The sequence below is a fragment of the Cornus florida genome, unplaced genomic scaffold, assembly GCF_030987335.1.
Source record: "Cornus florida cultivar Cherokee Brave unplaced genomic scaffold, ASM3098733v1 CherokeeBrave_3.0.0_Hap2_Chr02, whole genome shotgun sequence".
Taxonomy (NCBI): Eukaryota; Viridiplantae; Streptophyta; class Magnoliopsida; order Cornales; family Cornaceae; genus Cornus; species Cornus florida.
Genome location: NW_026775572.1, coordinates 107,132,621 through 107,150,823, shown reverse-complemented (window position 1 = coordinate 107,150,823; position 18,203 = coordinate 107,132,621). Strand labels below are relative to the sequence as shown.

Sequence of the window (18,203 nt, the reverse complement as noted above, 5' to 3'; positions counted from 1 at the left end):
CATGTCCATGCCATATATCAAATCAAAAATGAAATATAAGCAAGGTACAATTAAGTAGAGTTTAAATCAAATTAAATTCATTAAATCTCTAGATTTGAAAACTCATTTAAATCACCCCAAATTAATATATAACAAATATCAAGTCATGGCCATGCTATATATCAAGTCTAAAGTGAGTTTCAAGCAAGCTATAATTAATTATTAATTTATCAAATTGATATAAAGCATGTATACAACTTGTATTTCACTACAAAAATAATTAAAACCATTTGAAAAATAAACTATAACACCCCATACCTCACAAGAGGATTGTTCCTCTTGAATCCAAGGCAAATCAACACAAAATGGCAAACCCTTCAAGGGTTATGTAGAGGAGGATGAGGGGAACAAAAAGTATTCCCGAGTTTAAGCTTAGAAATCAATGGAAGGTTCTCAAAAATCAAAGTTAAGGCCTAAGCATCAAGCTTCTCTAATGGTGGCTAAGGTTTGTAATGAGGAAGATAATGACATAATGTGAAGAAGTGTGAGCGGAGGAAATTGAAATCCTCCACTCACTATGTGATCATACACCATGGTCAATACACATATTTATGGTCAATTGTACGAAGAACCCTTCCTTAAAACTATAATTCCAAAGTAGCCCAAAAATAATTGCAAGACTTAATTTGGAGCATGCACTTGTCACTCATCCAAGCCAACAAGTGGTCCAATCCTAGACCGACAAATGGGTGAATCTCTACCCTTCATGTGTCAAGAGATCAAGCTTCCAAATGGTTCCACCAAAATGTCAACAAGTGGCCTCATAAGAGTGTGACACTTGTCACACTTTCCAAAAATTACAAAAAGGTCTTTTTTGAAAATATCTTCCAAATTAAATTGTAAAATGTTCCCCAAGACGAAAAATAATTACTTTATTTAATTACACAAAAACCCCACAAGTTAAGAATATTATAAAAAAGTTATGGATCCATACCCTTTACAAGAAAAGTAAACACTTAGCATGCTTTTCTAAGAAAATAAAAATACACATGGTATGGAATTTAAATATTATGGATGCATACAAAAATTGGAATCAAGTTCAAACATGAAAAGTGAGGTTGTGGCAACAAAGTGGCAAAAGGGAAAAAGACAAAAAGTAAATAGTGTCAAAAAACGAAAAATATGGAAATGGCTCGGTCCTTAAAGGAATTTGTCAATCCAAATGAAAGGGTCTCGGAAACCATTTCCAAGCACTCGAGATGACACTCAGTGATGAGAAATAGAACCCGAAAAAGAAAATTAAACGGAAAAAATTTATCTGTAAAATTTGAGAAAAAGGAAAGGAGGGAAAATGACCGTGTCATTACAGAGGCGATCCTTGTCTTTTGAGGTAGGGGACCATGTCTTTCTTAAGATTTCTCTATGCAAGGGACTTTTTAGATTTCGCCAGACTGGCAAGTTGTCTCCTAGGGTCATTGGACCATTTGAGATTTTGGTGCGCGTCAGTGAGGTTGCTTATCATTTGGCGTTACTGCCAGACTTGGATAGGGTTCACGACGTCTTTAATGTTTCTATGCTGAGGAATTACGAACCGGATCCATCACTTATTTTGTGATGGACAAATGTTGTTGTCAATGAGGATGTAACCTACGAGGAAGGTCCAACCCAGATTCTTGATTCACGGGAACAAGTCTTGCGGACCAAGACCTTCCCATTGGTTAAGTTTTTATGGAGACACCACGACATTGAAGAGGCTACCTGGGAGCTCGAACAGGAGGTTCGCTCTTGGTATCCCAATTTGTTCTCTCTTTCAGGTACGATTCAATTTCGGAGACGAAATCCTTTTAAGGAGGGTAGGTTGTAATGATCCGGTCATTTTCCTTCTTCTTTTTTTGTAATTTCTTTTTTCGTCTTTTTTCCTATTTTGTCTTTTTCTCGTTTATCATTTTTCCTTGGATAACCTCACTTTTTGTGCTCGGATTTGATTCCGGCCTTGTATACATCTATGACATTTAAATTCTATGATATCTACATTTTCACTTTTGTAGAAAATCATGTTAAATGTTTACTTTCCTTGTAAGGGCATGGATGCATGACATTTTGGTAATTTTCTTAACTTTTGGGGTTTTAGTGTAATTATGCAAAGTAATTATTTTTTGTCTTAGGGACCCTTTTGTAATTTAATTTAGAAGATATTTTCAAAAAGGACCTTTTTGCAATTTCCAGAAAATGTGACAAGTGTCATACTCTCATGGTGCCACTTGTTGATCTTGTGGTGGAATCACTTGGAAGCCTTGCTTGATGACACATGGAGGGTGGAGATTCACCCATTTGTTGGCCTAGGATAAGAGCACTTATTGGCATGGATGGTTGATAAGTGTAGGCTTAATATTATGTAACGACCCAGATTTTGATTTAACCCTGTGTGTCAGTGGTGAACCGAAGATTGACCCGATAATAGATCCAGATGCGGAAGCAAGAAATAAAATGATGGTCTCTCAAGGCACTACACACCTCTAAGACACTTTGATGACCTTCCATGAGGTCAAGGAACTCAATGAGAACTGACGCGGAAGCAAAAGACAAGCCAAAGTCTTAGGAGATACAGACCATCTCTCAGACGCAAAAGTGACCTTCCATGAAGTCACGGAACCCAAGGAAATAACTAGAAGCAGAAACTAGGATAAAAGGGTCAACTAGCGCCTTATGGCACCAATGACACCCAAGGGAACAAGATCTAGTTCAAACTAGACCACGTACACCATTAAATGGCTTAACAAGATAAACAAGGTCAAGTGGGAAAGAACGAAACGAAGTTAACCTGTCTAGGCAACAAACCAAACAAGACCCACAAGACAACTCCATTTCGGTCGACCGAAATGGAGCATCGGTCTGCCGAAATGAGCCAGGAAAAGAAGGGAAGTTAAAAGGAACTTCGGTCGACCGAACTGGGTCCAAACCATGAATATGGCTACTGGAATGGAACTTTTACTCTTCAAATGAAACCACAAAGGGAATCGGTCGACCAAACTGGCATTTTGGTCAACCGAAATGGCTCGAAAATGTGCATATGAACCTGTTGTGCACCAAAAATGAAGAAAGGATCCTAAGTCTTATTTGAAACCCCTATGGCATGATCAATTTACATTATATGCTAATGTGTGATGATGTGAACATACACGCAAGTGTAATATGACATTTTAAACATGGTACAATTGCCTACGGCCTCATTATATCACATTTACAAGATTTGACATGCCAAACCTCAAAGTTAGGAAAAATTACATTATTAAACAAAAGGTGGCGCCAAATGAGTATAAGTGCAAATATGAACATGCTTGGCCCTTGGCCTTATGTTATACATGTTAAATACAATGAAAAGAGTGTACTTATGTACATATTACACAAATAGAATCAAAGAATACAAGTTTAATACTTAAGGCTACCAAATGATACTTCATGCTAACACTTGCATGAAATGGGAACTTGAAGCTACAAGTCATCCTAATGAATGACAAGCATCACGAACCAAGTCTTCGTACCTGAACAAATCCCCCAGTAACTTCAGGGTGAGTAAACAAGTTTACTCGTAGAGAATAAGCATGCATCGACTCGATTTCTTTAGAGATTTTTAGACTACATGGAACAGTTCAAGATGGTCATACCACCTAACGTCTTTGTTAAAATGAGACTCAGGGAGCATCCTAAACTACCCTAGAGTGCTAATAACGAGAATCACAATACATATACATGTATGAAACAAATCAAGATTGGGATAATCCAAAGAACACGGCAAGAAGGATGCTTGAATACGAGCTAACAGGGATTACATTAACATGATTGGGATATTTCAATTAACAAGACAAGAGAAATGCGTGAAATCAAGATCATGGCATAATATTTATGCAAGGAAACAAGATTGGAACATTCCAATTAGCAAGACAAGAGTAATACATGAAATCAAGAATAATGCATAATATCTATGCAAGTAAACAAGATTGGACCATTCCAATTAACATGATAGGAGTAATACACGAAACCAAGAATAATGCATAATATCTATGCAATTTAACATGATTGGAACATTCCAATTAACACGATAGGAGTAATACATGAAATCAAGAAGAACGCATAATATCTACGCAATTAAATAAGGATGGGACATTGCATGAAATATGAAAAGAGTTATACATAAGATCAAGAACAAGGCATAGTATCTATGCAAGTAAACAAGATTGGAGCATTTCACATACATGAAAAGTTTAAATCTTCAAGGAATGGTAACTTGAAATTTAAAGAGTCAAATCAACCAATGTGGAAAACTCAGATATCACCCGGATTAAAACCGTACTCTTGAGATCACTTTAGGGCTACTAACCCATGGGTACCTTTCCCCTAATACGCACTATAGTGTAGGAGGACATTCCCCCGTACTAGAGCCAAGTCCTAGCCATGTCAATTCTTGATTGATATCCTAAGTCCCAAAATCAACAAGTTGTGCAACCAAGATTGTATCAAAATACAAGAAATGCATTAACCACGTTTCATGCAAACCAAGATTTTGGAACACATAAGTCATGCCCTAAGTTCTCAACTATGATGGCATGTGAAATGTCAAGAATTCGTTGTATGCATCTATATAGATTAGAGCCAAGATATATATAGTACATGGAATCCATTGAAATAAATATACCACAAGTATAAGATGCATGATTTAATTACCTACTAAGCAACACATGAGTAATTAAATTATTCCAAGACAAATGTGCAAGTACATTAATGAAACCTAGATACAAGGAGTCACGATGCTTGATAAAAAGATGAAAGTACATGAAATACAAGTCCAATTCATGAGTTTAACACGAGTTCAATATTAAAGCATGATTAACGCGATAGGAGCATATAAGGTAATTTAATCTACTATAGGGATTAAATTGTCAAGATTACAAGACAAGTCAAGGGTCATGTCAAAGGCAAGTTCAAGTTCAAGCTACAAGTTCATTTCATACAAGACACAACCATGTGAATTTAATTCCATACAAAGGAAATAATTAAATATAAGTTTCAAAACTTATCCGTTTATTCTCAATTTGATACACGTGAAGGAACTTGTCATAGAAGTCATGAATGCCGAGTTAGAAACTTAATCTAGTCAACTTTCAGTTCATCACTGATGCACCGGGTTGCAAAACTTGGGCCGTCACAAGTGGTATCAGACCTTCTAGGTTTGAATACCTTGGACGATGGGTTTTGGGTGCATATCATGCTTGTGTTGCCATGCTCTATGTGTTTATATGCGTCATGATAACATGTTTATATGCTTATATGCTATATGTAGCATGTCGTTTGTTTAGCATGACTTTATTCTAATGTAAAGAGCAGTACATATGATGTATACTAGATTAAAGTTGTATATGCATAGTTGTGTTGTATATTTGACATGACATGAAATTGGTCATTGAGGCACGAGTTGAGGTTGATGGCGATTATAGTCACAGTTTCGTGGTAGTGTAGGTTGTTGTCGACCTAACATTGGTTTTGAGGTAGGTGGTGAGTCACCTTTTGTTTAGACTCTCGTGAGGTGAGTCATTTGGCGTTGTCGTAGTGCTAGATTTGTTGGTTTTGGGCTATGATAAGGTTATGGAGCTCTTAGGATCCTTGATTGTTCGGGATGATTCCTCTGGGATTGCGATTTTTGTGGGCAGGTACGTTTGTGGGCGGGTGCATAGCACTGTCATGCTACCGTACTGGCGGATGGAATTAATGTCGGTTTTGTTTTGATAGGCGTAGTCCTTTGATCGATGATAATGATGGTTATTTTGGGGATCAGTCGTAGTGATTGAGTTGGTTGTTGATGGTATGACTATAGTTACCATTTTCCTGGAGTTCTCCTTACATGATGACTGATTGGTGTTTTGGGTAGAGAGAGCATTGCACTGTTGGTGTCACTTGTAGTGTCACCTCTAGATTTGGAGATAGATTGTTAGAGTCTTACCATTATGGTAAGGGCTCACGTTTGTTTTGAGACAGGTTGTTGTTGCATTAGTTTTTAGAGTCAGTTTATGGCTAGGACTAATCTTTCCCTTTTTCCTAGATACTTTAGGATACGATGTCCATATGGTTCATTGTTGCATCATTTTTTTTATTATCTTCTGCAGTTTTGTTTACTACCATGTTAGTAGTATGATTTATGATATTGCGATGCATGAGTAGGTGGAGGTGTGTCCACATTTACTTTCTTGTTATGTGGCATTAGCATACCTTCTTTATATAGTTAGAGATGCCATGTTGTTACTGTACTTTAGTGACATAATTTTGTGCTTACGTGGAGATGTGATGCATGTACCCTTGATTTTATTTATGTGAGTAGATGTGCCTTCTTGGTAGTTGTATTTTCTTATTATTGTATGACTTCCATATTTAGTTTCCCTTTTTGTTCTCCTCAGTCGCACGCAGTGTGTGTGTGGGTTTCCGTAAGGGTTTCTTTGTGAAATTCTTTGTAGAGGAATTGTCACATTTGTTTTGTCTTGAGCTGTCCACTTCCCTAAGGTGGAAAGGATGCTCCATTTTCATGGTTGCCATATCGACATTTGTAGGAGAATGGGGTTTCTCCTCTTTTCTTGGTTCGAGTAAGGGACTTCACAAGGAGTGAGTCTCTTCTCTTCGTCGCGTTGTGCACAATTTAGGGTTGGCTGGTCCGTGAGGATCACCATTGTTGTCTTGAATCCTTGGTGAGGATTTGGTTGATTTTGGTCGACTTACTTCGATGTAGGGGGTGAAGTCTTTGATCTTATTGTCTTTTGTTTCAAAGACAAAGTCGTGGTGTTATCTTTCTTAGGGCTGGAGGTTTCTTTTCTTTCGTGTCTTCCCTTGGGGAGTTTTGCCGTGGTTGTTAACTGAGTTGTGGTGCTTAGAGTGAGTGGATTGGTGTGAGATCATTTACAGGGACTAGTGTCCATTTGATAGAGGATTTGGTTAACTCGTTGTGTGAGTTTGATGCTGTTTGGGGATGCCTTTTGGAGACTTGTATCAGTTTTGGAGACCTAGATATGGTTAACTCTTAGGAGAAGTTTTGGAGGATCGCTATTGGATATGACTTGTTTGTGGAGTTTTCTCATCCTAGTTATGACTAGGCATTGTTTTGAGGTATCGTAGTTCCAGTGGTTGTTTATGGATTTAAATTGAGGAATTTTGATTTAACTTGGTGTTGCCAAGCACGGTTTTGAGAGACTCGTTTTGTGATCTTGATTGTCGAGATTTTGATATGTGTGTCACTTGGTGGACTTGTATTTTAAGGATTTAGTTATCCATGATAGAGATGAGGATCTGACATTTGATTACGGTGATTGGCCTTATGATTGATCTATTTCAGGGAGATATGAAGGACTTTCGATGAAATGTCTTGTAGTGAAGTTTGTTTTGATTTCTGGAGGTTTTGATTTGCTTTACAGGCTTTGGATTCGTGATTGATGTTGTTGATAAGAGTATTTTGACACATTAGAGATGTTGGTTTTGCTGTATTGAGGATGTGGGGCCTTAAGCATAATGGTGCCTATGACATTATTGTCAGAGTTTGGGATTAGCCGGGATGGTCTGGAACGTCTTTGGACCATATTCCAACTCTCACAGATGCCTGGTTCCCACATCACTTTTGGACATGATTGTTTTATAACATTGATGTCTTTTATATCGAGAGGTTCATGGGTAGACTTAATGGGGGGCTGATTATGAATTAGTGCCTTATACCGTCATGCTACCGTACAAAGTTATGTGTTGTGGGTGAGTGCTAGTTGCCGTTGATGCTACCTTACTGACAAGTAAGTGTGGGCAGGCACTAGATACTGTCATTACTACCACACATTTGAGTACGTCGTGGGTGGGTTCTGGTTGCTATTCGTACTGCCATGTTGTCCTTGTTCGGTACCTTAATTTGATATGTGGATATTTTGGAGCTCTTATGGTGGTTGTTTTGGTTCCTTATGATGGTTCTTCAAGAGGGCTACTTACGGTTGTTGCCTTCAATTCCTTTGTCTGACCTTGGGTTCTGTGTGTGAGTTCTGACTTGTCATGTGACTGTGTGGTCACTTTTCTTTTGAGAGGTTGTCCTGTCATGAGTACGTGGGTACAAATGACATTGATTGTAGGTTTTCCTTCAGTTTTAGGATGATTTTGTAGCATGTTGTGTGGGATGTTCAGAGATGTACTCCGTAGTTATCTTGGTTTTGCCTTTTATTTTGTTGGGGCAGGATTTCGAGGACAAAATCCCTTTAAGGTGGGAAGGTTGCAATGACCCGGTCATTTTTCTTCCTTTCCTTTTCTCAGATTTTTACGAATATTTTTTTTCCGTTGTCTTTTCCTTTCTGAGTTCGAATTCTCATCACTTAGTGTCATCTTGAGTGCCCGGGGATGGTATTCGAGACTCTTTTCTTTGGATTGACAACTTCCTTTGAGGACTGAGTCATTTCTACATTTTCACTTTTTGGACACTATTCACTATTCATCCTTTTCCCTATTTTGTCTTCTACCCATTTGTCACTTTTTGGCACAACTTCACTTTTTGTGTTCAGAGTTGGTTTTTGACCTCACGTATCTTCATTCTGAGTGATTTTCATGAAATACGTACTTTTACTTTTGTAGAAAAGTACTCTAGTTACTCCCGGTGTCCATAGGGGCATTGATGCATAGATCTTCAGAAGTATTTCCTTTTCTTGGGGTGTTTTTGATAAGTGCCGAATACTGTATATTCAAGCGCCCTAAATTACGTTAACAAAGTCCATTAATTGATTATTTTATGTAGATTATCTCCATTTGCATGTTTTTGTACATTTTCAGGTTAAATTGCAAAAAGGAAGCACAAATGATGCCTTGTGGAATTTTGAACAAAAAGGGTGCCAATTCTGAAATTCTGGCAGCAGTAGAACCTGACTTTTGTCGCCATTTTCGACCTAGCAAACTCAAGAACTGGACTTCAATCATAACATCAAAGATTTATAGCTCGGAATCAGCTTTCTAAATCTTCAAGCGGTTTGTCATTCGGAGTTCGGAGCAGAGAGTTATGATCTTCTTACCAGAGGTGCGCAGAACTGCCTGGCAGCACTGAAGTGCTGCCTTTCTCCCCATTTTCGACCAACCAGACTTGCGAATTTGGTCTTTATCAAAACATGAAGTTTCTAAAGGTCTGAATCATCTCTCCAAATCTTCAAACAGATCGTCATTCGGAGTTTGGAGCACAAAGTTAAAGCCATTTTACCAAAGTAGGTCAGTGCTGAGCAAGAAGAGCATGTTGCACATTACACTAATTTCGAGTGCTCGAGGCCACCCTTCGAGTGCTCGAAAATTGACCAGAATGCAGCTCGGGACTCCTCATATTCAGCCACTTGCTTCATTGGTTTCCTCAATTTGAATCTCCCTCTTTTATGAAGTGGTTGGGAATGTTTTTGGAGGAGAGAGAGAGCTTTGTTGGAGGAGATAAGGCAAGGGAGGCCACACATTTACATTATCCTTCATTTTTCTACAAGATTAGAGGAGAGAGAAGAGAGCAAAAAAGGTGTTCTTGAAGCCTAAAGAAGGGAGCTCGAAAATGGCTTGTCCATCCATGCTTCTTCCTTCTTCTAGCTCACTCATGGGTAACTAAACTCCATCTAGGGAGGTGATGAAGCCTCCCCTTTTGTTCATGTTCTAGATTAGGTTCTATTTTGGGGATTAGAATGTATAAACTTTGGTTTTTTCATAGTTTAAGAGCTTATTACTTCTTGTAATAAATATTCATGTTTAAATGATTGATGTGAGTTCTTTAGCTTGTCTTGATGATTCTTACATTAGTCTTATTGCTTTTATTTTCATAGTGACAATGAAGATATTAACTATGAATGGTTTTCAAGGCATGTTGATTTTGAAACTTGATATTCCATTGCTTAGGTACCTCCTTTGATGGACTATGCTTGATTCTTACCTTCATGTGCTTCATCATTTGATTGAATGCTTGGTGGTCTTTTGCTTAAGTTAATGTATTTGATACTACACCCTAATCTAGGTAGTCCAAATGTGTTGTCTTTTGATAGACCATTCTTGTTTTAATCTCATAAACTTTTTATTGGTTATGAAGCAACTCTATGTTGCTACATAATTCTTGATCATTACTTATATAGTGTTTATCCCCAATTTAGTCTTGATTTAGCATGTATTTAGGGCGTAGGTGGATTCACTTCCCTAGTTTCCCCTTTTATTATCTCTAACTCTCATTTACTAGCATTCTTATTTTATGCACACTTCAATTACTAGCTTAGTGACAAACCAATCAACAACTCCTTATTACACCTTATCATTCTAAAATGACTCTAGATACTTAGGTTGTCTTAAGACTAGCGCAGTCCCAGTGGTTCGACTTACCCGACCAATAGCCCTATTTTACAATGATTCGTGCTATTGCGAAGGTTGATGTATTATTGACCAACCGATCAATTTTTGGCGCCGTTGCCGGGGACTGCAAACGGTTTAGCGACCAAAGTTCTAGGGTTAATTTTAGTTTGATTGTGAATATTGTGTCTTGTGAATACTCCTTGTGTGTTTTGATCATCTTCGTGTTGTATGATTCTAGGGACTCGAAGCTCGCCGTGGGATTGCTAGCAAATTGTAAGTCTAGAGGACCCCAGGTAAGTCTCGTGACTTCTAGTTTCGAATTGTAGATATCGTGCATATGTTAAGCTTAGAAGTAGTTAATTTATTTGCAAGCCCTTGTTGAGGCTATATTATTGTTTTAATTCTGTGTATAAGCATCGGTCCTTGTCGTGGCCATTTATTTTCTGTCTTGATAATTGAGGAGAAAGGGAACATTGTATGTGGAGTTGTGGATAATGAATTGCTTTGTTGATTATATGCTGTGCTGTTGATGTTCGGTCGTAGGTCACTTTCTCTACCCACACTTGACTCGCCTATTGATATAAATTCACTTGAAAGAACTCTTAGACGGAACCTTAGGGAACCCACTCTTACAAGGGATCTTGAAACTGAATTTAATACAATGGGAAATAATATAGGAAATTCGGGGAATGAAAGGGCTGAAATTCCTAATATCGAGCCAATGACTCTTAGAGATCATTTCATCCCTACCACCTATGCTTCTCCTTCTTGCATAGTAATGCCAAACATCGATGCAGCTCAATATGAGATCAAATCAAGCACCATCCAAATGCTTCCATCATTTCATGGCTTTGATAATGAAGATCCATATAAGCATCTTGATGAGTTCCTTGAAATATGTTCGACCATCCGGTTGAGAGGTTTTCTGGACAATGCACTCCATCTCCATCTTTTCCCATTCTCCCTAAAGGATAGGGCAAAATATTGGTTGAACTCCCTCGCTCCCAACTCTATTACTTCTTGGGCTCAATTACAACAAGAATTTCTTAAGAAGTATTATCCGGTGAGTAAAACCAACCAAATGAGGCATTCCATTCTAAGCTTTTCTCAAGTTGATGGAGAACAACTCCACGAGACTTGGGAAAGGTTACAAGATCTTCTTCGGAAGTGTCCTCATCATTTGATCCCAAAATGGCAATTAGTGCAAGCTTTCTATGCTGGCTTGACCGAACCCCATAGATTCATGGTTGACTCTTCTTGTGGTGGGATGTTCATGTCCAAGAATGCGGATGAGGTTTGGACCCTACTTGAGAATTTAAGCGAAAATTCACTTCAACATAATTCTCGTAGGGCTCCGGCCTCAACCAATGCAAAGAACACCAACCTTTCTCAACCAAAATCAATAAGGGAGGAATCATCTCAAGTGGATGCCATAGCTCATAAATTCTACCAATTAATGGCACCACATCTCTCTCCTTCATTGTCTCAAAACTCGGTAAGTTCGGTATGTGCCTCATGTAATAGTCCATTTCATCTCTCGGAAGATTGCCCCACACTGGAGCAATTTCCCAATCCCAACCAAGAGCAAGCTAATGCCATGTTCTCAAGGCCCGGGCATAACCCGTATTCCAATACATATAATCCGGGTTGGAGGGACCATCCGAATTTTTCGTGGAGGCAACAAGCCCCACAAAATTCCCAATTTCAAAATCAAGGGCCTCAAAATCAGCCCTCTTCTCAATATCAAGGTAGACCATTTCAAGCCTCTTCAAGCTACCGTCCTCCTTACAATCCAAATGTTTCCAATCAACCTCCTGTGTGTCCAACTGACGAGATAGTAGCTACAAGCAAGCAAATGATGGAATCATTGAACAAGCAAATCATGGATTCCAACAAGCAACTCTTGACATCCTTGCAGCCTACTCTCCAAATGGTTCACTCTCATACTCAATCCATAGCTAAGCTCAAAAATCAAGTGTGCCAAATAGCTAACTCGATGAATCAATTGCTTCAAAAGGACAAGGGCAAGCTTCCCTCTCAACCTTTTGAAAATCCTAGAGGAATGCATGGGATTGATGAAACCCCTCCTCTGAGTGGGCTGACTCATGAACAAGTTCAAGCTATCACCACCCTTCGGAGTGGTAGAGTGGTTGACAACAAGGTTGATAGAGACACAAGTGAGAAAAACCGTCCTTTGAAAAATCCAAATTCAAGCTCTTTTAATCCAAATCCAAGCTCTTCTAATCCAAATCCAAGCTCTTCTAATCCAAATTCTTGTCTAAATACCATTCACGGAAATCCCACACATGTCACCCCAAATATGGAAACTACTTATGAGCCAAAAGCTCCGTTTCCTCAACGTCTTCAAGAGTCGACACATTTTGGGAACAAGAATTGTAAAATTCAAGACATGTGGGAAGTTTTCAAGCAAGTGAAGATTAACTTGCCCCTCTTGGATGCTATCAAGCAAATCCCTCCCTATGCAAAATTTCTCAAAGATTTGTGCACTCAAAAGCGCACTTCTAAAAATCATTTGCCAAAAAAGGCGAGGTTGACTGAAAATGTTAGTGCTATCATTCAGCACAGCACTCCTCTGAAGTATAAGGATCCGGGTGCCCCTACAATCTCTTGCGTCATTGGTGACAGGAAAATCGAGAGGGCCCTCCTTGACTTAGGAGCTAGTGTGAATTTAATTCCATATTCAGTCTACCTACAACTTGGTTTGGGAGATCTTAAGCCGACTTCCATGGTTTTGCAACTTGCCGATAGATCGGTCAAGCATCCACGAGGTATTCTCGAGGACGTTATCATCAAAGTGGACAAATTCTACTTCCCGGTAGATTTTGTGGTTCTTGATACGGAACCGGTCCATGACCCAAAAAAGCACATTCCCGTGATCCTTGGTAGGCCATTTTTAGCCACGGCTAATGCATCAATTAATTGCCGAACCGGGGTGATGGACATTACTTTTGGAAACATGCAAGTCAAACTCCACATCTTTCATGCAACTCAACATCCCTCCAATGAGGATGATTGTTTTCTTGTGGATGTCATTAATAAAGTGGTCGAAGAATCTCTCCCCTTCATTCTAAGCAAAGATCCTCTTGAAACTTGCATGTCCCATTTTGACTTCTCAAACTTTGATGTTGATCAAGCCATTCAAGAAGTCAATTCCTTGCTTGATATTAATGATATCATGGATGTACCTCCTTGGAAAATTCCAAAAGAACCACTTCCCCAACTTTCCACTACTCCTCCGGTCCCATCATTGCTATTTCCGCCACAACTTGAGCTTAAGCTGCTCCCTGCCCATCTCAAGTATGTGTTCCTTGGTCCAAAGCAAACCCTTCCGATCATCATTGCCTCGGACCTTCAAAAAGACCAAGAGACAAACCTTTTAGCGGTGCTCCAAGAGCATAAAGAAGCTATTGGTTGGACAGTGGCAGATTTGAAAGGAATTGACCCCTCCATTTGTATGCACCGCATTCATATGGAGGATGACGCAAAGCCTACTAGAGAGGTCCAGCGCCGGTTAAATCCAAATATGAAGAAAGTGGTCATAAAAGAGGTGATCAAATTGCTAGATGCGGGAATCATCTACCCTATCTCTGATAGCAAGTGGGTGAGCCCCACACAAGTTGTTCCCAAGAAATTCGGTCTCACCGTTGTTGAAAATTCAGCGGGTGAGCTCGTGCCACAACGGACTACCATCGGGTGGCGTGTGTGCATTGATTACCGGAAACTCAATTCGTCAACTAGGAAGGATCATTTTCCACTTCCATTCATAGATCAAATCCTAGAAAGGTTAGTCGCCCAAAGCTTCTATTATTTTTTTGATGGTTATTCCGGCTATAACCAAGTGGCAATCGCCCCCCAAGATCAAGAGAAAACAACATTCACATGTCCCTTTGGTACTTTTGCCTATCGACGCATGCCTTTTGGTCTATGCAATGCGCTGGCAACGTTCCAAAGGTGTATGATGTCTATATTCTCGGATATGGTTGAAAAGTTCTTGGAAGTTTTCATGGACGATTTTTCCGTATTTGGCTCCTCCTTTGACTCGTGTCTCAAAAATTTGTCTCTGGTGCTCCAAAGATGCAAAGAGACGAATCTCATTCTAAGTTGGGAGAAAAGCCACTTCATGGTCCAAGAAGGCATTGTTTTAGGACATGTCATTTCTAAGCGGGGAATCGAGGTAGACAAGGCAAAAGTTGAGTTAATCTCTAATCTTCCTCCTCCGAATTCCGTCCGTCAAATTCGTTCTTTTCTTGGCCATGCCGGATTCTATCGTCGCTTCATCAAAGATTTTAGTAAAATCTCATGGCCCTTGTGTAATCTCTTAGCCAAGGATGTTCCGTTCAATTTTGATGACGCTTGCATGGAAGCTTTCATCAAACTTTGCACTCTCCTCTCATCTGCCCCAATCATGAAACCCCCTAATTGGTCTCTTCCCTTTGAGATCATGTGTGATGCATCCGACTATGCATTAGGGGCAGTTTTGGGCCAACGTGTGGATAAACTTCTGCATGTCATTTATTATGCTAGCAAAACTCTCTGCGATGCCCAATTGAACTACACCACCACTGAAAAAGAATTGCTAGCTGTGGTGTACACCTTGGATAAATTTTGCTCTTATCTTCTTGGCTCCAAGGTCATCGTCTTTTCGGATCATGCCGCTCTTAGGCATTTGTTAGCCAAAAAAGAGACAAAACCCCATTTAATTCGATGGATCCTCTTACTTCAATAGTTTGACATTGACATCTGGGATAAAAAAGGGACCGACAATGTTGTCGCCGATCAACTCTCTCGCTTACTTATTGAAAAATCTTCCAAATTCGTAGCCATCCGTGATTCCTTTCCGGATGAGCAACTTCTTCAAGTTTCACATTCTACTCTTCCATGGTTTGCGGATATTGTCAATTATCTTGCGGTTGGTAAAATTCCAGCTCATTGGTCCAAACAAGAGAGGGACCGGTTTTTCTCCCAAGTCAAGCATTTCTTTTGGGAAGATCCAGAACTATTCAAATATTGCCCGGACCAAATCATCCGGCGATGCATTCCTGAAACTGAGGCCACAAGCATTCTAAATTTTTGCCATACTCTTGCTTGTGGAGGCCATTTCAGTGCTAAAAAGACCGCTAACAAAGTTCTTCAAAGCGGATTCTTTTGGCCTACCTTGTTTCGGGATGCATACAATTTTTGCAAATCGTGTAAACGATGTCAAAAACTTGGATCCATGTCCTGAAGAGACATGATGCCCCTCACCAACATTTTAATTGTTGAAATTTTTGATGTGTGGGGGATTGACTTCATGGGACCATTTCCATCTTCTTATGGCTATGAGTACATCCTTGTAGCGGTGGATTATGTGTCTAAATGGGTTGAAGCCGAGGCTACCAAAACCGATGATCATAAAGTCGTGATCCATTTCATTCAGTCTCACATCTTTAGTCGTTTTGGTACGCCCCGAGCAATCATTAGTGATGGCGGATCTCATTTCCGAAATCATTATCTCAAATCCGTCCTTGCTAAGTATTCAGTCATTCATAAGGTTACTACACCTTACCACCCTCAAACGAGTGGTCAAGTAGAGATTTCTAACCGGGAGATTAAGCACATTTTGGAAAAAACGGTTTGACCGGACCGCAAAGATTGGTCATTAAGGCTAAACGATGCGCTTTGGGCTTACCGGACAGCTTATAAGACACCCATTGGCATGTCACCATATCGACTTGTCTTTGGCAAAGCATGTCATCTCCCGGTAGAATTAGAGCACCGTACTTATTGGGCCATAAAAAGGTTCAATTTTGATCTCAAACAAGCCGGCTCTAATCGTGCGTTGCAATTAAATGAACTTGAGGAATTGCGTAATGACGCGTATGAAAGTGCAAAAATCTACAAGGCAAAGACTAAAGCTTTTCATGACAAACACATCGTCAAGAAGTCTTTTGCCCCGGGACAAAAGGTTTGGCTTTTCAATTCCCGCTTGAAAATCTTTCCCGGTAAACTCCGGTCAAGATGGGATGGTCCATACATTGTTACTACCATCTTTCCTCATGGAGAAATCGAACTTCATGATCCTGCAAGTGGATCACTCTTCAAGGTAAATGGCCAACGGCTTAAGCCTTGCATTAACGGCACAATCCTAACCCGAAAAGTTGAGGAAGTCCTCTTGACGGATCCAATTTATGAGGATTAGTGCCTGCTCTAGCTTTGCCTAGCTATCGACATTAAATTTAGCAACTCAAGGGAAGCAATTCTTCCAATTTCCAAGCTTCCTTCTCTTTGAAATTGCTCGTGCCTTGCAAATTTTCTGGGAAATGGTTTAGAAAAGCCAAAAATTTGATTTTTCTTAGACCTTCTCAACTATAATTTTCATTCCCAGAAGTCTCCATCGCTTTCTAGCAATTTCATTAGATTTTTCAAATGCGACTCATGTGCATATTTTCTCATTTTTAATGAAAGGTTCAAAAATTTTCTCAAAATTCTTCATGCATTTGAGATGATTAAAAAGTTGAAAAATTGCAAGGTTTCAAAACAAAACTTTCAAAATTTCCCATGCATTGGAATGGAATGAATTTGCAAGTTTAAAATTTTCCCCAGAAATTTCATTCATGCATTGTGTGGTGTTGCAAAGGTTTGAAAATTTTCTTACATCCACCCATGCTTTGTGTGATGTTCTGAAAGTTGGCAATTTTTCCATGCATTAGAAAATTGCAAAAAGTTTCAAAAGTTTCTCAAAATTCTCCATGCATTAGAGCTAAAGTGCAAAGTTTAAATTTTTCCATGCATTTGAGATGATTGCAAAGTTTAAAAACAAAATTTTCAAAATTTTCCATGGAATGGAATGAAATTCAAAAGTTGAGAATGTTTCCTTGCATTAGAAAACAATTGCAAAGTTTAAAAAATTTTCAAAAATTTTTATGCATTGCATTGAAGCTTTGAGCTTGGCAATTTTTCCATCCATGCTAAGTTTAAAAATTTTCCATCCATACATTTGTCCATGCATGGGAATGGCATGCAAATTGCATCCAAGCATTGTTTGGGAATCATGTTGCCAAGTTTCAATTTCTTTTCAGGGAATTCATCCAAAAATTCAACTTCAATGTTGCTATGTTGCATAATGTTGCTTCCATTGCAACAAATTCAACTTCCATGGTGCTCACTGTCTTGCATGTTTTCCCTTTCACTCCTTGCTTCAGTCCTCACAGCCGAGCTCACCCCCTAGCCTACTGAGCCATTTTCAAGCACTCTAAATTCTAGTTTGAGTGCTCGAATTTCATGCACCAACCAACCTAACTCACTGCTCTCAGTTCGAGCACTCGCCGAGCCTATTTGGAGTGCTCGAACTCCACCTTCTTTCTCTCTCAATAGCCAACCCCAACATACCGAACCTACTGGCTCCATTTTGAGCACTCGAGCTTCCCCTAGCGAGTGCTCAAACACCTCATGCCAACGCCTCGAGCACTCGTTGTCTCACCCTCATCGCCTGCTCGAAATCCTAACCAATCTCATCATCTCCAATAACCATGCATCCTTCTACACCCCAACACCATCCCAACTCTCTGCAACCCACTTCTCAACTCACCCATGCTTGCACCACCTCATCACCTCGCACACACAGAACCATGCAACCATGCATGCATCAACTCGAACGTCAACTCCTATCTCTCTCCTCAACCCAACACGCCAAACCAAACCACCCCTCATTCCTGCACCCACCAAACAACCTCATGCCTGCATCCACCTTAACCAACCCTCACCCCCAAGCAAACAACTCTCTCGGCAATACAACAACAAAAACCTCCACTCTCTAACACCATCTCAACCATGCAAACAAACCCTCCTCTCTCTCTCAATACCTC

The 18,203-nt window shown here is 39.6% G+C and overlaps 1 protein-coding gene across 1 annotated transcript; it reads left to right on the top strand.

The window, feature by feature from the left end:
* Positions 1-12,748: 12,748 nt before the first annotated feature.
* On the top strand, positions 12,749-16,147 carry LOC132288405 (uncharacterized; the record flags this gene model as incomplete). The annotated part of the gene is made up of 3 exons (XM_059789849.1): positions 12,749-13,726; positions 15,272-15,408; positions 16,021-16,147. Coding segments are annotated over exons 1-3 (1,242 nt in total), but the record flags the coding sequence as incomplete, so codon positions are not given.
* Between the last annotated feature and the right edge of the window lie 2,056 nt (positions 16,148-18,203).